Consider the following 22,678-nt stretch of genomic DNA (forward strand, 5'->3'; position numbering starts at 1 on the left):
CCACCACATTTTGACAGCCTTGGTATTGTCATTAGCTGTGGAACAGCAGTACGGGACAGATTTGTGTCTGATTTAAAAGAAGAAGACACAAAAGAAAAGTTGCTAATATTACCAAAGATAATTTTCTACACAGCTTGCTAGACAGCATTGCCTGTAGATATGATAGAAGAATACAGCGCAGTACAGGCCCTTTGGCCCTCGATGTTGCGCCGATCCAAGCCCACCTAACCTATACTAACCCACTATCCTCCATATACCTATCCAATGCCCGCTTAAATGCCCATAAAGAGGGAGAGTCCACCACTGCTACTGGCAGGGCATTCCATGAACTTACGACTCGCTGAGTGAAGAACCTACCCCTAACTTCAATCCTATATCTACCCCCCCTTAATTTAAAGCTATGCCCCCTTGTAATACCCGACTCCATACACGGGAAAAGGTTCACACTGTCAACCCTATCTAACCCCCTAATCATCTTGTACACCTCAATCAAGTCACCCCTAAACCTTCTTTTCTCTAATGAAAACAGCGCCAAGTGTCTCAGTCTTTCCTCATACGATCTTCCTTCCATACCAGGCAACATCCTGGTAAACCTCCTCTGCACCCGTTCCAGTGCCTCCACATCCTTCCTATAGTATGGCGACCAAAACTGCACACAATATTCCAGATGCGGCCGCACCAGAGTCTTATACAACTGCATCATGACCTCAGGACTCCGGAACTCAATTCCTCTACCAATAAAAGCCAGTACGCCATTTGCCTTCCTCACCGCACTATTTACCTGGGTGGCAACTTTCAGAGATCTGTGTACATGGACACCAAGATCCCTCTGCTCATCCACACTACCAAGTATCCGACCATTAGCCCAGTACCCCATCTTTTTGTTATTCTTCCCAAAGTGAATCACCTCACACTTAGCTACATTGAATTCCATTTGCCACCTTTTTGCCCAGCTCTGCAGCTTCTCTATATCCTGCTGTAACCTGCCACATCCTTCCTCACTGTCAACAACTCCTCCGACTTTCGTATCATCCGCAAACTTGCTCACCCAACCTTCTAACCCCTCTTCCAGGTCATTTATAAAAATGACAAACAGCAATGGTCCCAAAACAGATCCTTGCGGAACACCGCTAGTGACGGCACTCCATGAAGAAACTTTGCCATCAACTACTACCCTCTGTCTTCTTCCATCCAGCCAATTCCTAATCCAAACCTCCAACTCACCCTCAATGCCATATCTCCGTATTTTCTGCAGTAGCCTACCATGGGGAACCTTATCAAACGCCTTACTAAAATCCATATATACCACATCTACCGCTTTCCCCTCATCAACCTCCTTCGTCACCTTTTCAAAGAATTCAATAAGGTTTGTGAGGCACCACCTGCCCTTCACAAAACCATGCTGACTATCCTTGATCACATTATTCCTATCCAGATGTGCATAAATCCTATCCCTTACAATTCTCTCTAAAACTTTGCCCACAACAGAAGTGAGACTCACCGGCCTATAGTTACTAGGGTTATCCCTACTCCCCTTTTTGAACAAGGGAACCACATTTGCTATCCTCCAGTCTTCTGGCACTACTCCTGTCGACAAAGAGGACATAAAAATCAAGGCCAATGGCTCTGCAATCTCCTCCCTTGCTTCCCAGAGAATCCTAGGATAAATGCCATCAGGCCCAGGGGACTTATCTATTTTCACCTTTTCCAGGATTTCCAACACCTCTTCTCTACATACCTCAAAGCCATCCATTCTACTTATTTGTGACTCAGTATTCACATCGACGACAATGCCCTGTTCCTGAGTAAATACTGAAGAAAAGTATTCATTCAGTGTCTCCCCAATCTCTTCCGCCTCCACATGCAACTTCCCACTACTATCCTTGACTGGACCTATTCCTACCCTAGTCATTCTTTTATTCCTAACATACCTATAGAAAGCCTTAGGGTTTTCCCTAATCCTACCGACTAAGGACCTTTCATGTCCCCTCCTTGCTGCTCTTAGCTCTCTCTTCAGGTCCTTCCTGGCTACCCTATAACTCTCAATCGCCCCAATTGAACCTTCACGTCTCATCTTGAGATAGGCCGCCCTCTTCCATTTAACAAGGGATTCCAATTCCTTATTAAACCACGGCTCCCTCACACGACCCTTTCCTCCCTGCCTGACAGGTACATAATTATCAAGGACACTCAATAGTTGCTCCTTGAACAAGCTCCACATATCATTTACACTCTTGCCTTGGAATCTACTTTTCCAAGCCACACATCCTAAGTCATGCCTCACCGCATCATAATTTCCCTGACCCCAGCTATAACTCTTGCCCTGTAGTACACACTTATCCCTCTCCATCACGAGAGTAAAAATCACCGAATTATGGTCACTATCCCCAAAGTGCTCACCTACCTCTAATTCTAACACCTGGCCTGGTTCATTACCCAGAACCAAATCCAGTATGGCCTCACCTCTTGTTGGCCTGTCTACATATTGTGTCAGGAAACTCTCCTGCACACATTGAACAAACACTGACCCATCTAACGAACTTGAGCTATAGCTTTCCCAATCAATATCAGGAAAGTTAAAGTCCCCCATAACAACCACCCTATTACTGTCACTCATCTCCTGAATCACCTTCCCTATCCTTTCTTCAATGATTCTAGGACTATTAGGAGGCCTGTAAAAGACTCCTAACAGGGTGACCTCACCTTTCCTATTCCTAACCTCAGCCCAAACTACCTCAGATGGCAAGTCCTCATCCATCGTCCTTTCCACCACTGTAATACTATCTTTGACAAGCAATGCCACACCTCCCCCTCTTTTACCCCCACCTCTGACCCTACTAAAACATTTAAATCCTGGAACCTGCAACAGCCAATCCTGTCCCTGTTCTAGCCATGTCTCCGTAATAGCCACAACATCGAAGTCCCAGGTACCAACCCACGCTGCAAGTTCACCTACCTTATTTCGTATACTTCTTGCATTGAAGTATACACACTTCAAGCCACTTTCCTGTTTACAGACACCCTCCTTGGAAATTGATGCCATGTTCCTAACCTCCCTACACTCCAGGCCCTGCACCCTGAAGCTACAATCTGGGTTCCCATGCCCCTGCAGAGTTAGTTTAAACCCCCCCCAAGAGCACTAGCAAACCTCCCCCCAAGGATACTGGTGCCCCTCAGGTTCAGGTGTAGACCATCCTGAGTCATGATGAACCATGACTCAAGAGAGGTCAGGGTTAACAATGGGCTGCTGAGAGAACTAAGCTGTAACTGACTAAGTAGAGGGCCCCAACACCAGCATCTGGTAGGAAAGTTATGACAAAGTCCTGTTACCCAAGCTTGGACCAAATATTTGGTACAGAGCTATTCATCTGTGAGAACAGAGAGTACTGCAGCTGCAAGAAGGAAGGTGATTTTGCCAAAGTCTTTAAAAGAAATAACCAGAGAAAGCACTGACTGGAGGAGTGGGCAGTTAATATATACATTTGTAAAACAGCAACTGGTCAATGGGAATATATGAGAATTATAAGATACATTAGGTGCTAGAATGTAAACAGTGCTGTCTGGAGGTCAGATTTTATCAGAATTAGATCTGACAAATGTTTATCTACAGCTTAAGTTAGATAATAAATCTAAGCTATATTTGTCTATACCTTCCTCCTAAGCCCCATCCTCACCCCCATTTATCGCTCATCCCCTTCTCCCCCCACATTCCTGGTAAAGGGCTTATGCACAAAACATCGATTCTCCTGCTCCCCAGATGCTGCCTGACTTGCTGTGCTTTTCCAGCATGCTCCTTTTCGACTCTGCTTCTCCAGCACCTGCAGTCCTCACTTTCTCCTATTCATACACAAGAGGCTATTTCAGTTCCAGAATCTAGCATTTGGTGTTTCTTCAACCTCTTGAAATTTCTCAAAGGACAATGAATCAAATTTTGCAAGGAATTCAGGGAAGACTGCTCTTTAGAGGGCTGTTTATTTCGGTTCCAAACAGGCATAATGGGCTGAAGAAGGCGTTTCAATGTTTGGGAAAGCATGGGAGTTGGGCAAAGGCAGATAAATATGAAATATTTTAAAGCATTGTTGAGTAATTGACAAAGACAGATTACAAGTGCAAAGCTCAAGCAACAAAAAATGCATCAACACAATCAGAATGTCTGTGTTTGGATTTTTTTGGTTCTGGCGAATTCTACAGTAAATTAATACCAAAGTTTACTTTGTTGCATAAACTCTTGAGGATGGATATTCTGTGGACAAACTAGAGTGCAACAAAACACTGAAGTTGTGCAAAAGTAAATTGGTGAACGGTACAATAATTGTACATTACAACATGTCCAACAACACTAAGCTAGCATGAGATACCTCTCCATTCAGAGTGTTGGATAACGAAGAGAGACTGATTGCATTTGCTTCATGCATCCTCCATGTCAATGAGCGAAATTATGCTCATGAAGCATTGTCTTTGATTTTTGAAGTAAGAAGATTTCATAATTACACATATGGTTACAATTTCACAATTGAAATTGATCAGATAGCTGTTTCAATTCCAAAGTCTCCAGTATCTACTTTAGCTGCAGCCCAACTGCAAAGACAGGCTTTGATTTTGTCTGTTTTTCAGTGTGTCATTAAGTACAGATGATCTCAAGATCCTTGCAATGATGATGTGTTGTCTGGAATACTATCCTCATTGAGGTACAGCTCAACAGGGAAGGCGTGTTTCTCATTTTGTATATAAATGAGTTGCCAGTCACACTGGACAGCATTGATAGAGCAGTTCACAGGGAACTTGTATTGTCAGGGGAATATGCCTATAACACAATCTGGTCGGCAACTCTTGCAGTCCAAGCAGCACCAGGAGAGAGTAGAGGATGCTAATACCATACTTGGGGGGGAAAGTGCACCTGGACTTTGACAGCAGTAAGAGATACAGCTTCGTTAGGAGGTTGGAGGATGCTCAGGAGGTGGAAGATCTCTTGAGATCAAGTGGAGAGATGCAAAGGGTAGGAAAGAGTACAACTTTATGAGGGTGGCTCCAATGTACCCTGCTGAATTAGGATTAACCCCATCAATATTGATGAAAAAATAGTCTTGCTGCCCTCATCTGTTTGCCATTACACAGTGTATTATAGCTGTAGAGGTGGGTTGAAGTTTTTAATTGCCACTTAATTGGGCAGTTAATGGCCAAGTAGACCTTAGGGTGGGTGGACTATTCAGTGTCTTACCCACACAGCGTCTTATGTGGCATGGATCAAGGTATGTGGGAGACCAGTGTGCTAGGAACCCATCATATTTCACACACCCCTTCATGAACATACCATAACACCCAGCTAATGGTATTTGCAGGTTAACTTGATACTTCACAATAGAAAAAGAGTAATGAAATTTACTGCAAATTAGCATCTCATAACAGATTTATTACCTTACATCTGTGATTTTGTTCATAACATTCTTGTTTCTAAATTGCAAGGTCCTGGGTTCCAGGCAGGACATCAGCACAATAATTTGGGCAGAAACTCCAGTGCAGTTCTAAGGGAGTGCTTCCTTTTTATTGGTGCTGTCTTTGGGATGAAGGTCCACAAGCCTGTTCACATGGATCTCAAAGATCCTGTTTTACTATTGTGAAGATGTGCTGGGGATTTATCCCTGATATCCTGGATAATATTTATCCGAGGAGAAAGTGAGGACTACAGATGCTGGAGATCAGAGCTGAAAAATGTGTTGCTGGAAAAGCGCAGCAGGTCAGGCAGCATCCAAGGAGCAGGAGAATTGATGTTTCGGGCATAAGCCCTTCTTCAGGAAGGAGGAAGGTGTGCCAAGCAGGCTAAGATAAAAGGTAGGGAGAAGGGATTTGGTGGAGGGGCGTTGGGAATGCGATGGGTGGAAGGAGGTTAAGGTAAGGGTGATAGGCCGGAGAGGGGGTGGGGGCAGAGAGGTCGGGAAGAAAATTGCAGATCAAGAAGGCGGTGCTGAGTCCGAGGGTTGGGACTGAGATAAGGTGGGGGGAGGGGAAATGAGGAAGCTGGAGAAATCTGCATTCATCCCTTGTGGTTGGAGGGTTCCTAGGCGGAAGATGAGGTGCTCTTCCTCCAGGCGTCGTGTTGCCATGGTCTGGCGATGGAGGAGGCCAAGGACCTGCATGTCCTTGGCGGAGTGGGAGGGAGAGTTAAAGTGTTCAGCCACGGGGCGGTTGGGTTGGTTGGTTCGGGTGTCCCAGAGGTGTTCTCTGAAATGTTCCGCAAGTAGGCGGCCTGTTTCCCCAATGTAGAGGAGGCCACATCGGGTGCAGCGGATGCAGTAAATGATGTGTGTGGAGGTGCAGGTGAATTTGTGACGGATATGGAAGGATCCATTGGGGCCTTGGAGGGAAGTGAGGGGGGAGGTGTGGGAGCAAGTTTTGCATTTCTTGCGGTTGCAGGGGAAGGTGCCGGGAGTGGAGGTTGGGTTGGTGGGGGGTGTGGACCTGACGAGGGAGTGGTGGGGGTTCAGAGGATGCTGCCTGGACTGGAGTGCTTATCTTATGAAGAGTGGTCGACTGAGTTCAGACTTTTTTTCATTGGAGAAAAGGAGGAGGAGAGGGGACCTAATTGAGGTATACAAGATAATGAGAGGCATAGATAGAGTCGATAGCCGGAGACTATTTCCCAGGGCAGAAATGATTAACACGAGGGGTCATAGTTTAAAGCTGGTTGGAGGAAAGTATAGAGGGGATGTCAGAGGCGGGCTCTTTACACAGAGTATTGTGAGAGCATGGAATGCGTTGCCAGCAACAGTTGTGGAAGCAAGGTCATTGGGGACATTTAAGAGACTACTGGACATGCATATGGTCACAGAAATTTGAGGGTGCATACATGAGGATCAGTAGTCGGCACAATATCATGGGCTGAAGGGCCTGTTCTGTGCTGTACTGTTCTATGTTCTATGTTCTATGATGAAGCAAAACTTAACCATGTCTGTTAAAGAAAGAAACTGCATGGATGGAAGAGACAAGGGACAACATTTAAGTACTTGTTGATAGGAGTACTTTCATCTGATTACTAGAAGATGACAATACCGGATTTCCTGCGTTTCCCTTTTCGCCAGGTGCTCCTGGATTTCCGTGGTCTCCCTGTAAGAACACAGTGCTCAATTAGTACTTATTAGCATTTCTACAAATAATATTTTCATATGATCTAATTTAGGCAATTATTACCTGTTCTCCAGCTATTCCATCAATACCATGGTCCCCATCACTACCCTGTTGTAATGGTAACATAATATACAGATTATACATTGGTAAACTTAGAAATGTCAAAGTGAACAAAACATTCTGTTTTTGTTTAATAATGTTAAATAAATTTTTAATTTAGATTAAATAAAGTTCCATATTACCTTCTCTCCTGGATACCCTGATTTCCCCTAAAAAAAAGATACTCATTAATTAAACTGTGAAATAAAATTTTGACTGTAAAAATTTGAGATGTATTGATTGTCTATGCCTCAAAACGAGGAGTTTCTTGCCTTGGGACCTGGGGAGCCAGGACATCCTTCCACTCCTTGAGTTCCATTTATACCTGCTGGGCCCCTGTCACCCTGAAATTATTGTGAAAAAACAAAATCAGTCAGAGATTTCCAATGGCTAATATTGTTAAACCTATAATAAGTCATGTCACATGCTTACGGTTGGACACATAGTGCTGTTTGTTTCAAAGGTTTAAAGATTATTCTCACAATTTCAATGCATTAGGATTTCAAATAATTATGTTCAGGATTGTTGTTTGCTAAGAAACTAATTCTCAATCGCGCTGTGAAATAAAGGACTTTCCAGATGAAGAAAGATATAACAGGAACAATTCAAATTGACACACAGAACAGAAAAATATACTGAAAATGTTCATGCTATTTTGGAAATGAAGACAGCAATAAAGGTTTAAATAATGGTGGCTTTGCAAACCTAAGGGTCATCAACATACGTTAAGGCTAAAATATTTTATGTTGATCTTCAGATCTATTGGTCATCATTTTATACCATATAGCCCCTTTCTAGTTGGTTTATCTCCTAAGTATTATCAGTAAACAGAAGTTAACTTTATCTTCTTTTCATGTTTAGGTGCACTTTTCAACTAGGAAAATAAAACTTAATGTTCAGGTTTTTTTAGGATTTTTTTTTGGCTCCTGTCTGGCATATAATATTCAATGGTGCTTTTGTACATTTTCAATTGAAAAACAAAAAATGTATTGCTTGAAGTGTACAAAGTAATAGCAATACCTAAATGGTTAGGTTATCATGTGATAACATATTGATAAATGTCAATTAGATTGATATGGTAAATGATCCAGCCTTCATGCCATTTTTCAAGTAACTATCTATAACTGAACTGTATGAGGTGAGTATGCAGTGAATCAGGATTTTCCTTCTATAAAAGAATGTTTTTATATTTCTCAGTTCACCCACAAGCATTTTGTTCCTCAATTATGCATTAATCTGTCCTATGTCGAGGCTAATTCATTTAGTATTCAAATTATACTACACTAACCACAGTGTCTATCTACCACACGTAGTCAAAGCTCACTGTTTTAAAGAGACTTGTATTTTGGCAGGATCAATTCATGGATATATTATCAAATACATTTTCCATGAAGTTTCAAATAAAATCATACTACTGCAAATGCTGGTTATCTGAAATAAACACAGGAAATGCTGAAGTAACTCAGCTGTCCTGGTAGCATCAGTGTAGAGTTAATATTTTCAGTCTGGTATGACTCGTCTTCAGAATTGTTAAATAACAATTCATTTGGAAAATGTGGGGGAATGTTTGGACTTGGGATGAGGGCGAGGTCTGAGGAATTGTGCTTTTGTATCATGATACAATTTGATATTTTATATTGGGTACAAAAATCCTCAGAGGGATTATATCCCATTCAGTCTGAACAAAACAGCTGTGTTCTGTTGATTTATTTACAAAACAGCACTCTCACTGAAGTACAAATGTTCGAATCAGTTATCCCTGAGTCTGGATATAAAGTCATGTCCTATATGTTGCTAAGATAATCATAATAAATGGTAAAAGTGTCAGATTTTCCAAATGCATCAACTCAGTAAAGTTGGATAAACATTGGGCTGAGACTAGTAATCTGTGGGTTTTTTTGTTTCCAAGTTTAAGAAATATTTTTGGCACTTTTCAGGCCAATTTTAACACCAAGAAAGAGTCATTAAGACAGTGGTCATGATAAGATTTAACTTCCCACGATCAAAATGAACAACTCCTGCCATTCATGTTAAGGGGTCTGAGAAGGAAATTGAAAGGACATTGAGAGTGGCAATGGGCAGAAGGAAAGTAGAGAAAGCCTAAGGTTTCTTTGTGGGGCTTGGAGTTTCCACCTTCTTGTTGCCTGGGCAACAAACAAGCTGGAAAAGAAGTCAGATTTACTTACATTTCTGAAGTTTTTTGATGTATCAGCAAGCGTATCTTAAATGCATATGGAGATTGCGTGTTAATCAATCTCTCCTTACTGTAAACTGCCAATTGCATATGTTATGTCTATTACTGGGAGCTGAATTTCTGCATAGAATCTCCTATTCACTCTTTTTTTATCCCAGATATTTTTGCAGCTATTTCAATGCAGTTACACAAGATAAGTGGGAGAACATAACTGCCACACCCCACCCACCAACCCTGATTCAGTCTTTGAGTTTTTAACTTTAGTGCCGAAAATTAATTAATTCAGTAAGGATGCTCCACCTGTTTAGTATTTAATGTGATATTTTGATGACAGGCATAAGAATTCACTGAAAACATGTAAAAAGAGAAAATCTTCACATACAAGAGTCTATCAGCAGGTCTACTGATGGAGAATCTTCACTGGAAAATGCAGACCAGAAAGTTCAGTAATAATGTACTATGGATTAGATGAAGATAGACTGGAAAGGTTATGTTCTGATAAGCTGCGTAAAGAATACCTTGAACCAAATAATGAATGTGCCTCATTTGTCTATGCCTTATGCTCTCCCTCCCTCTTAAATCTATCTACTTCTCTGCCTTCTTTATCTTTTAAAGTCTATATCTCTATATTTTTAATTAATGGACTTCATAGCTGATCCTTTGGATTATTTTGACCTCACTTCATTCCTGTAAATTACTTTCCTCGATTAAATGTACTATATAAATATAATTTGTTTTCATTTATTGGCCACAAATACAACTCCAAGATTGTTCCAGTATCCACCACTCCCTAATTATAGAGTCAATTATGAGTAAGCACACATAAACCAGGTTAGAGGCAACAATGCAATCTGCCTTACAATTTTGTCCATAGTTTCTACATTAAGATGCATTTCCAATATGTATATGATCAATCATAGCCAACAAAGCAATGTCTTCGCTTCCTGTTCCTGCATCATTACATCTGGTACGCCCCCCTGGAATCTACCCTGAGTATGCTTCTGTTTGTCATTAACATGCTAGCCCTTGTTATCCTTTGTCTGTTTTCACATGTACTTTGACATCACCAGGCTCAACCTCATCACCACCACCTCCCTCTACTGCATCTACGTTCAGAGTGCTCCTCCAATCGATGACTAGAAATTCCCACCATTTTAGCAGTGGGAAGGCTACAGCCTTTGTCTGCAATCCCACTCACAAACCCTGTTTCCTCATTGCCAACTTCAATGCTCTCCTTGACAACCATCTGAAGCTGAAGTGTGTGTTTTGGTGGAAACTTCAAAGCAAGGTGCAACAGCACCTCTGAGGCCTGTTCATATCCATGTACTCTGAATTCATTGCCCAAGTAAGGAGATGTGAATACTGGAATAAATTTGAAGATGTGTTGGTTAAACAACAACAACTTGCATTTATCTAGCACCTTTAACATACAGAAACACTTGGTGTCATACTTGACCCCAAAGTGACCTGCTACATACATTTCAACATTATTACTGAGGCTGCTCATTGCCTTACTCAGATCCTGCCTCAGTTCACCTGCTTCTAAAACCTTCATCTATGTTATTGTTACCTCCAGACTTGACCATTCCAGTGCACACCTTGCTGGCCTCAACACTTGCTATTCTCCAGCAACTTGAAGCTCTCTAAACTTCCTTCCCCAAAGACCCTTGTTCTGACTGAACCGTGTTAGCTTCAGGTTAAGCAACTCCATAGTTTTAAAGTTCTCATCTGGGTTTTCAAATCCCTCCCAGTTCGAGCCCTACAACTCGTCTAGGCATCTGCCCTTCTCCAATTCAATTTTAATTTCTTCCCTGTTCGAAACTACACCTTCAACTCTCAAGGCCGTAAGTTCTGAAATTCCTTCCCTAAACCTCTCTGCCTTGCTACTTTGTTTTCCTCCTTGAAACCAAACTCTTTGATGAACTATTTGTCACCTGCACCAATACTTCCTCCTACAGCTTGTTTTGATTGCTCATGCTATACGAAGCACCTAGGTTTGATTTACTCTGTTAAAGACACTTTAAAAATGCAAGTTGTTGTTATTGTTGTCATTTTGTTGTGCCCCATATATGTTTCTTTATCCTTGATTTTATACATTTGTCCAAAATCTCTGACTTACTGCAGAGCAAACACAACAGGTCTCAAAGCCAATTAAAATCAGGCCAATCTTTATATTCGGGAAATAGGGAGGGAATTGTATTTTCTTTTTCCAAAATAAAGTGAAAGCACCAACTTACTGGTCCTCCTTCATCTCCTGGATAACCTGGAAATCCTTTTGTGCCTGGATTTCCCTGAAATAACATTGTTAACATTATTACTATGTATTTAGAAGAGACAAACAAGTTACAAGTTCAACAGAGTTGGCAGTGCTGGACAAATGTTCACCCATGAGTGATCCATGTACTTTGAGTGTCAAACATGCTCCAAAAACAGATCATTAAAAGTAACATGCTGTGCCTGTTCTAGATCTGTGCCATCATTTAAGTTTGCTGTCTTTTTGCAGCTGTGGAGGAATAAATATTCTTCAATTGGCTGAGTTGAGCCAAAGAAGATGAAACTATATTGAAGATCGAAAATGCACGCTGGAATGGAGGTTGTGTCCTTTATTTGAAAGAAGATAGACAGCGACAAAGGAAGAAGTAACGGCAGTCATAAAGGAGTGAAACTGTGCTAAACAACATTTCACTAACCATTTGTGCACTAAAATCTCTTGCAGTAGTCATTTAAGAATGATATGTCCTTCCATTAACTTTAGTGCCCTGTTACGTATATTCATGCTTTCGCTGGTATAGATTTCTTATAGCCCGGATGATTAAGTGTAGTCTACTAATTGACGGTTCCTTTCTACAATCAGAGGAAGACCTCACGAACTGTGTTCTGTATGTTTTCTTATGTGTGGAACGGGACTGCGAGGGGAGATAATACGTTGGAAAGGCAAGTGTGCTCCTTAAACATTGCCTTAATCATCTCTTCCCCTGCTCTTTGTTTGTCTCTACATCAGTAATGCAAGAAAATGTGCCCATTAAGAATTTCATAGCTGCTAGAATTTTTTCATTGAGTATTCCAGTTGTCTCTCAATGCCACAAGCTGCAGTAAGTCTGCAGTTGCCAAGGCTTGAAGCATAAAATTACAATTCCAGATTTAATTTACTCCTTGACCCATTGTGACTATAACTATAGAAAGTACTAGCCACAAAAAAAACACAGGGATTCATGCAGTTGTATTTAAGCTGATGGACAACAATTTGCTGGGTGGATCATAGAGAGGCTAAATCCTGTTTGCAAAACTTGAGCACATTGTTTTTGATGTAACTGGTGGAAATTACTTCCATCCTAATTTGCTGCCCAGGAAAATACATTGCATCATTTTGGACCCCAGAATTGTAAATTTCTCGGTCATTAAGTTTGCATTGAGTTTAACATCGGTACATGTTTTGCACAATTTCTTACCTCATCTCCTTTGTTTCCCCGAGGACCACGTGCACCTGGCTCTCCTGTACATTTGCAAGGGATATTGCAACATTCTTTTTCTACAACTGCATTCTGGGAAAACAAAATCAAATCTTTATGGGGTACCAGTGTGAAGTCACTGATGGACAATAAAGTAAAATGTACAATTTTCTAATTAAAATAAGACCACTTTATTGGATGCGAGAGTAATATTATGGGCTCTGGAGTGACATGATCTCAATCAGGGGATGGAAGATATAATTCATGGATCTTTGGTCATTTGAAGATTAACACTACTGCAATACAGAAAGTAGTAGCAGAAGCATCTTTCTCAGCAAGGTAAAGTAGCTATATTGTTTGGCATAATCTGTATAAGGATTGAAACAAGGCAAAGAGGAATGTCATGATGTGAACATTAAGGGATTTCACTAGACAGTACAGACTTCACAGTAGAAAAATGTTCCACTTCATCACCTAACAGTTTTGCTTCAATGTTGCAGACAGAATGTCCCAGTTCAGCAAGTGTGAAGAAAAATTTGTATCTTTAAAGACAGGTTAATTGTGCCTAATGAAAAAATGAGCTGTGGTGGGATTAATATTTTATGTGCTCCTGCCAGCTGTGTTTTCTGTCAGAGGGGCACATAAATACCTTTGGCATAGGAAGTTGGGCAGCAGTGGGTAGGCTGTTTTGAACAACCGTCATGGGAAAAGACAGGAAAGAGGGTGACACATTCTGCGGGTACCCCTGTGCACATAACGAGAAACCAAGATGTTACTCATCCATTTCCATCTATCTGACATAGCCTGGCTCAACATCCCCTTTAATCCCCTCTCGATGCTCAAGGATTGCTCCCTGCCCTAAAACCCTCGACTTGCATACCCAGAGTAACCACCTTCCTCTTTGGACTTCTGCCTGCAATTCTAGAAGTGCCCATTACTGATAAGACATTGCAAGTAACTGTGATCAGGTAAGCATGTATCTTTAACAGAGCTCAGTGGTGATATTCATGTGACATCACAATATGTAACATTCTTGTGGAAAAGTACTAACCCCACCTTGAGTGATATGCTGTTGAGCTTTCTAATTCACGCAGAGAGTAGTTCGTGTATGGACCGGGCTGCCAGAGGAAGTGGTGGAGAGACAATTACAACATTTAAAAGACATCTGGTTGGGTGCATGAATATGAAGGGTTTCGAGGGATATCAGACTGAATGCTGGCAAATGATACCAGGTCAAATTGGGATGCCTGGTCAGCGTGGATAAGATGGACTGAAGGATTTGTTTCTGTGCTGTATGACTCTATCAGGACTGTCAATAAGTCAACCAAGCATCATAATAGACAGTGCGCAGGCCATATCAATGATTGTGATAGAACTGTAATATATTCATTTCTTTGTGAATAATTTTTCTGATACTTATTCTCAGTCAGCACCCTGCCTTCAACAAGACCTCAGAGAGATCTTCAATTTCTGAACAGGTCAGTTCAATATTTGCGTAAATTTTTGCATTTGACTACTAGTAATAGTTTCAAAATGAATCGAATCAGTTCAAAAAACATTCTTAGATAAAGCTAAAGGACACACTATTGATCTGCTTTTGGAAGGTGGCAATAACAGCTTTAAGCTCTTGACTCAGATTAAAAACAGTAAACAAAATCAATAAACAACCCAAGTCATTGCATCAAGTGTGGTTTATTCCATTTACCAAAACAGAGTACAGCGTTCTATGACACATGCACGTAGTGTACCACAAAGGGGCACAGGGCAAAGATGTGCAGAAAATCATGGAGTCATAGAGGTGTACAACACAGAAACAGACCCTTCAGTCCAACACGTCCATGCCGACCAAATATCCTAAATTAATCTAGTCCCATTTGCCAGCATTTGGCCCACATCCCTCTAAATGCTTCCTATTCATATACCCACCCAGATTCCTTTTAAATGTTGTAATTGTACCAGCCAGCCAACACTTATCTGGGCAATCCATTCCTTACATGCACCATCCTCTCCATGAAAACAATGCCCCTCAGGTCTCCTTTAAATCTTTCCCCTCTCACCTTAAATCTACACCTTTTGGACTCTCCTACCCTGGGAAAAAGACCTTGACTATTCACCCTATCCATGCCCATCATAATTTTATAAGCTTCTATAAGGTAACCCCTCAGCCTTCGACAGCCCAAATGAAATAGCCCCAGCCTATTCAGTCTCTCCTGGAGCTCAAACCCTCCAACTCTGGCAATATCCTTGTAAATCTATTCTGAACCCTTCAAGTTTAACAACATCCTTCCTGTAGGAGGGAGACCAGATTGAACACAGTAATTCAAAAGTGGCCTAACCAATGTCCTACACAGCTGCAACATGACCTCCCAACTCCTATACTGCATGCTCTGACCAATAAAGGCAAGCATACTAAATGGCCTCTTCATTATCCTGTGACTCCTTTTTCAAGGAGCTATGAACCTACACTCCAAATTCTCTTTGTTCAGCAATACTCCACAGGACCTTGCCATTAAGTCTATAAGTCCTGCTTAGATTTGCTTTCCCAAAATGCAGCACCTCACATTTCCCTAAGTTAAACTCCATCTGCCACACTCAGCCCATTGGCCAATCTGATCAAGATCCCATTGCATCCTGTGGTAACCTTCTTCACTGTCCGGTACCTCTCCAATTTCGTTGTCATCTTCAAATCGGGATGGGACCATTCACCGCCGCCGCCGTTTCACCGCTACCGATTAGCCACTGCCCTTTCACCGCCGAGGACGCTTAGCCACCACCCATTGGCCGCTGAGGACGATTCGCCACTGCAAGTGTTTGTAACTCATTTTTACGTATAAACCAAAAAAATGATATTTATTTCACCTCTTTTTTTTATCAATATGTACTATGTTGTTGGTATAAATAAAGGGGACTGAGAAGTATGAAAAACAGGTGGAAGGGAAAACAATCAGTACATATATATATTTCCGGTGGCGAATAGTCTCCAGAGGTCAAATAACCCCAGTGGAGAAACGCTGGTGGCAAACTGGCAGTGGCTAATTGGCGGCGGCGAATGTGCCGCGGCGAATTGTCACTAAAGCCTTCAAATGTACTGAATCTAATGGTCAGGAAACGATGTGGCAGACACCTCAACAATACAGGAAAAGAGTTCAGTCAAAGACCAATGGAAAGTATGTAACCAAACTTAAACTCATGAAGTGCAATTATGAGGTTCAGGAAATATCTGGAACAAAGCAGTTTCCAGATCCTATCCAAGTTGTACATGCGGTCAGTCTGATACAGCACGGTGATAAAGTTAGAAGAGCTGAGTGTTCATTTTGATCAAGGTTATGATTGCTGACAAAATGGATAACGATGAGCCAAACTAACACAAGTACAACTGCTAATATTATTCAGTTACGTATCCTAGATGCAAATGTTGGCAAATGGCAAGGGGAGGGGAAGCCCACACATGACAAACTCTCTGCCTATAATGGGTCTGAGATTCCGTGTATTGCTATTGCTAATCTCAAATGTCAATATAGATCTTCTGAATGGACAATAGAAACTTGCTCCATTGTTGAAACAATGTTTAGTGTGCACTGATATTTGCATCATTTCCATGAACTGGAAAAATGTCCACTGTAACACCAAGAGATCAGAGACAGAAGAATTGAATCCATCTATGACCTCAGAAATCTATATCCAGATCGATGTGATGTCCTATCCTGAAGAAGGGTTTCAGCCTTTCCCGCTCCTCGATGTTGTTTGACCTGCTACGCTTTTCCAGCTTCATATCTATTGACTCTGGCTTCCAGCATCTGCAGTCTTTACACATTGGCAACTTACAAGGTGATGAAACCTTATTTCTTGAGGACCGTGTCCAACTTAGTATCAATCCTCCACACAAATATGGTCCTAAGATAGGACAAACTCAAAATTGAGACAGCAGAACACAACAACATTCTCTGTAAGGCCTTGCACCAGCACTTAAAAAGATGTAAAGTACGTCAATTTCAGACCCCAAACTGACTAAATCGCATCTTGAAAAGATGTTCAATAAAATTCCCAGTTTGGAGAAGCTCAATCCTCAGGTTCTCTGGTGCTAAGTGCTTCATTGAGTTGAATGAATTAACTGGTTATTGGTCAGCATGTCTTTCACCTGATTCACAGAGTGTACTATCTTCCCAACACTTTCTTGTCGGTATTGTTTTTAGTACTGCCATTCAGCATATCTTATAGCAACACGTGGACTGAACTCTTGAGAATTTCCCATGTTGTCTTTGCATTGCTGATGAAATTTTTGTCCAAGACAAGACCCAAGCTCTACCAAATCATTGGGAAGTAGAGAGAAACGTGGCTTTGTCTTTCACAGCGAGAAATGTCAAATTAGTACAAACCAAAGAAACTGTTTCAGTTCCATATACTCATCCACTTGTATCGGACCTGACACTGCCAGGATTTTATGTACAGGTTGTGCTTACACTCCAGGAGAAAGATGACATGCAAAAGTTCCTCAGTTATTCAATTTACTATCTTTATACATCTCAGTCTTTGCAACGAAAGTCTCTCTTCTTAGCGATCTTCTGCACAAAGATGTATCACACTGAGAGCAGGGCAGCGACCAATATATCTTTCAAACCCTGAACATTGCCCCTTCATCCTGTGAACATACATAACTGTATTCTGATCAATCTAAGCCAACCATTCTAGAAATAGAATTTTGTTGATGCTTGCAGAATAACAAGCCTGTCCCATTTTGGTCTAAAGTTGTCACAATGGTCCGAGCAAACTACTCTAATATCTAAAGGGGAACTCTGGCAGATGTATTTGGTATTCCACACATATCTCTTTGGCAAGTACTGAGTCAGCCAGCCTGAACATAAACCATTGGAAATTATTTGCAGGAACCACTTACCATGACTTCAATGTCTTCTTATCAAAATTCGAGGTTATGATTGTTGCAATATATCTCACAGGCAGTATGCCTTTCAGAGGCAAGTTGATAATATCACCACCATGTCATAGCATTTGACATGAGCCAATAAAGGTTTCAGACTCAGTCTGAACTGGAGCCTCATGAAGCACAGCATGCTGATGAAAATGTGCTGCTGTTTGTAACATTATTATTATTATTATTATTATTATTTGTAGCTTATTATCCCAGAGACAGAAGTAACTGTGATTGCAATATGTAAGCCTACCAGCAGCTGTAATAAATCTCTGTTGAACTTTTTGGTGTCATATTATCCATGTAGAGATCTAGGAGCGAGCATTTATATTGTTACATCAGATATAAGTATCCTACAGGAGATAAAGCCCATACTATACTGAGAGTTCACCAATCCAATACCATCCAGAATGATAAATTCAAACTCTCTAACATGACTCCCAAAACCAGCCTATAAAAAAGATGTACCCATTGACCTACAAGTGGATGTCATTGAATTTGAGGTAGAGGGTAATCTTGATATTGAACTCATTTACTTCGGTCATGAGCTAATGGCACTATTTCAACATGCTGATCAGACAATCAGAGCAAGAGCTAAAACATCCCATCATTAGCAGATGACATGAACACAGTAAGCAGGTTCCTGAACAACTACACATCCTGAACAAGTATAAAGGTGGGTTAGGCTTATTGAAAAATATCATTTTCAAGAGTTAAGCAAGTGTTGATTCTCAAAGTCCTACATCAAGACATGTTGAACCGTCTCCACATTGGTTGCATGGAAAACCAAATGACTACCATTCAAATCTGTCTACTTGGCATCAACGAAGGCATAGATTGATCAATACAAATGTGCATGTTATGTCAGTATCATCCATCCAAGCTATTTAAAGATCCAATTATTCTGCATGAAATTCACTTTGAACTGTGTTCCAAGATTGCCACAAACCTATCTCAAATCCAAAACCCAAGACTATATGTTGGTGACAGGTTATTTTATTAAATTTCCTTTCATCTGGCATGGCAGGGATGTGAACAATATCAAGTTAGCCGACTTTATTAACTGCTATCTTCAGCATGTTTAGTGTCCCGCAGCAGGTTATGTCAGACATCTGTCTTCAGTATGTTGCCGAGCCCATTCCAAGATATATGCACAAAGTGGCAGTACAGCATATCACATCCTTTTTGCATTATCTGCATTCCAACAGTCTAACAAAGTCTATTATACACACTTAAAACATTGATCATGAATATAAGACAATTTGTCAAGACTTCAGAATTGCCATTTTGAGATTGTGAGCCACACTTCAGTGTAAGGACCTATCCTCACCAGTTTACGTTATATAGTCCATCTATCTCACATTCTTCCTATCCAACTGAATGCACATGCAGCCTTATTGGAGAAAAGAGAGAGGGTGGTGCAGAAACATGATTGAGGAACATGTAGACAATTATCTCAGCTTCATCTAGATCAAGCCATACAATAACACCAATGCTTGGATATAGAGTCATAGAGATGTACAGCATGGAAACAGACCCTTCAGTCCAACTCGTCCATGCCGACCAGATATCCCAACCCAATCTAGTCCCATTTGCCAGCGCCCAGCCCATATCCCTCCAAACCCTTCCTATTCATATACCCATCCAAATGCCTCTTAAATGTTGCAATTGTACCAGCCTCCACCACATCCTCTGGCAGCTCATTCCATACATGTACCACCCTCTGCGTGAAAAAGTTGCCCCTTAGGTCTCTTTTATATCTTTCCCCTCTCACCCTAAACACCTGCCCTCTAGTTCTGGACTCCCTGACCTATCCATGCCCCTCATAATTTTATAAACCTCTATAAGGTCATCCCTCAGCCTCTGACGCTCCAGGGAAAACAGCCCCAGCCTTTTCAGCCTCTCCCTGTAGCTCAGATCCTCCAACCCTGGCAACATCCTTGTAAATCTTTTCTGAACCCTTTCAAGTTTCACAACATCTTTCCGATAGGAAGGAAACCAGAATTGCACGCAATATTCCAACAGTGGCCTAACCAATGTCCTGTATGGCTGCAACATGACCTCCCAACTCCTGTACTCAATATGCTGACCAATAAGGGAAAGCATACCAAATGCCTTTTTCACTATCCTATCTACCTGCGACTCCACTTTCAAGGAGCTATGATCCTGCACTTCAAGGTCTCTTTGTTCAGCAACACTCCCTAGGACTTTACCATTAAGTGTATAAGTCCTGCTAAGATTTACTTTCCCAAAATGCAGCACCTCGCATTTATCTGAATTAAACTCCTTCTGCTACTTCTCAGCCCATTGGCCCATCTGGTCCAGATCCTGTTGTAATCTGAGGTAACCCTCTTCACTATCCACTACACCTCCAATTTTGGTGTCATCTGCAAACTTACTAACTGTATCTCTTATGCTCGCATCCAAATCATTTATGTAAATGACATATGTGGAAGCTCTTGAAAAAACATGCTCAACCCAAAAGGTACAACATTGCTATTTGCAACAGTTCTGTTCTAATATGCAACATTAGATACATTCAAATTGCATACGATAATCTATGGGTAATCCAAGATGAGGATTCAGACACTGAAAGTATTGCGATAATACTAGAAAAAACACATCCACAGTGAACAGTCCATACCAATCGACAGAGACAACTAACATACAACATTGTGAAAGGATGCAATTGCATCCTGAGAATGATCCAAGAACTCAATTTAGTTGCATGATATATGTCAACCAAAGCACAAGCTTTGTATGCAAATATGCCTCTTATTTTTGATCTATGTACTTGTACACGTTTCTCATCTGAGAAATCCTATTTTTAAAGGACAAAAGGAGGGACGTTAGATGTTGCTCACATCCATGATCAGACAAGCATGTACTTAGGGGTGGCATGGTGGCTCACAGCACCAGGGACTCGGGTTTGATTCTAGCCTCGGGTGACTGTCTGTGTGGAGTTTGCACATTCTTCTTGCGTCTGCATGGGTTTCCTCCCACAATCCAAAGATGTGCTGGTCAGGTGATTTGGCCATGCTAAATTGCCCGTAGTGTTAGGTGCATTAGTCAGAGGTATATATAAGGTGGGTTGCTCTTTGGAGGTTCGGTGTGGGCTTGTTGGGCCGAAGGGCTCTGTTTCCATACTGTAGGAAATCTAATCTACTTTTTATAAAGCTAAGGGATGATAGCTGTGCCATCATACCATGTGATATTCTTGTATAAAGGGATTATCCCACCTTGAATGATGGGCTGCTCTACATTGTAATCCATCAGGAGTGTCAATAAATCAGCATGTTATCCGACAGAGCCCAAAACATGTTGGTGTCTGTGGTTGGGTTGTAATGTACAAAGTGTTTTTTGTAAATAAATCTTCTGATATTTATTGTCAATAAGCAGTCTGTCACAATGTTCATATTACAAAAACTGACATTACACCAGGAGATACATTACTGTACCAACAAGAAACAAAAAGAGAAGTTGCTGGAAAAGCTCAGCAGATATGGCAGTATCTGTGAAGAGAAATCAAAGTTGATGTTTTGGATCTCATGACCCTTTCACAGAACCGGAACCGGAACCGGAACCGAAGCGTTAACTTTGACTTCTCTTCACAGATGCTGCCAGATCTACAAATGTCTCTTTTTGTTCCCAATTCACAGCATCTGCAGCTCTTTCAGTTTTTGTTACCAACCAGCAACACTGGCTGGCAGCTCCTGAAGGTGGGATCTAATTCTGAGTTAGGGCCAGAGGCCACAATGCTAACCAGTTCAGCCCACCAGTGGCTTGTTATGGCTCTGGGCCAGAGTCTCCCACAGCATGAGTCAACTTCTGATGAACTTTCCTTCTAGACAGGGGGTGTGTAGACTATCCTGCTGTGACTGTGCAACCCCATAAAATAATTTTCAAAATCTGGATGAATCAGCAAACTAAAACATCAGAACTATCAAATTTAAAAAATCCAATTGTTAAAGAAAACTGCTTTTCCAGGCTTACATACTATTTGTCTGCGCAAAGCACTTCCAACATCCTCCATTTCAATGGATAGTATTTTTTTGTATTCAAATCCTCGTCCAAACTCAATGAAACGGATGTCGTTTGTGTCTGGACTATCCTCCAAAGCCACAGTGATGAGGGTGTTGACTCCTGTAATTATAAGATTGCCATTTATTATGTCATATTGCAGAGATTTGAGCAGGACTAAAGACGTTTGTGGTATGGCTGAGTATTGCACTGCACTATTGACCTGACCTACCTGTTCATCTTCCTTCCCACCGATCCACTCCATCCGACCCACCGACCTATCACAATTACCTCCCAACTGCATCCAACTATCACCCTCCCATCTACCTTCTCCCCAGCCCCTCACCCCTATTTATCTCTCAGCCCCCTTCCCCTCCACATCCCCGATGAAGGGCTTATACCTGAAATGTCGACTCTCTTGCTTCTCGAAGCGGCCTAACCTGCTGTGCTTTTCCAAGACCACACTTTTTGACTATTATTACTTCAGGGAAAACAATTTTTAAGGAGGGAAAAAATTGAAATATGTTATGAAGTGTGTAATGGCAAGTCCAAACAATTTTAGATAAAAAAGAAAAGTTAATTTAAGTCCCTTCCTTAGATAATATCTTCCAAATCGATGATCACTCGCATCTATAAGGACAAGGGGAGCTTATACATGGCAACACAAACACTCCAAGTCACAAACCATCCTGAACTGGAAATACATACCACTGTTCCTTCACTGTTACCACAGCAGGATTCTGGGACTCCCTCCTGATCATCACGTGAGTCTACCTTTAGCACATAAACTGCATCGGTTCAAGAACCTTCTCCAGGATAACTAGCAATGGGCTATAAATGCTGGTCCAGCTAGCAACAGTCACATTC

General features: G+C 41.3%; 1 protein-coding gene across 2 annotated transcripts in view; it reads right to left on the bottom strand.

Moving 5' to 3' along the window:
• Positions 1–22,678, bottom strand: part of LOC122564422 (collagen alpha-6(VI) chain-like) — a 139,790-nt gene that overhangs the window by 67,921 nt on the left and 49,191 nt on the right. For both annotated transcript variants that reach the window (XM_043719264.2, XM_087978576.1), the window contains exons 7-13: positions 21,789–21,934; positions 12,865–12,957; positions 11,653–11,706; positions 7,494–7,565; positions 7,365–7,391; positions 7,186–7,230; positions 7,048–7,101 (exon numbers count right to left, since the gene is read on the bottom strand). In XM_043719264.2, the coding sequence (XP_043575199.2) occupies positions 7,048–7,101; positions 7,186–7,230; positions 7,365–7,391; positions 7,494–7,565; positions 11,653–11,706; positions 12,865–12,957; positions 21,789–21,934 (491 nt within the window). The remainder of the gene's footprint in view (positions 1–7,047; positions 7,102–7,185; positions 7,231–7,364; positions 7,392–7,493; positions 7,566–11,652; positions 11,707–12,864; positions 12,958–21,788; positions 21,935–22,678) is intronic.

Source organism: Chiloscyllium plagiosum, unplaced genomic scaffold (assembly GCF_037043375.1).
Source record: "Chiloscyllium plagiosum isolate Xiang-an unplaced genomic scaffold, Cpla_swu_hap1 HiC_scaffold_34, whole genome shotgun sequence".
Taxonomy (NCBI): Eukaryota; Metazoa; Chordata; class Chondrichthyes; order Orectolobiformes; family Hemiscylliidae; genus Chiloscyllium; species Chiloscyllium plagiosum.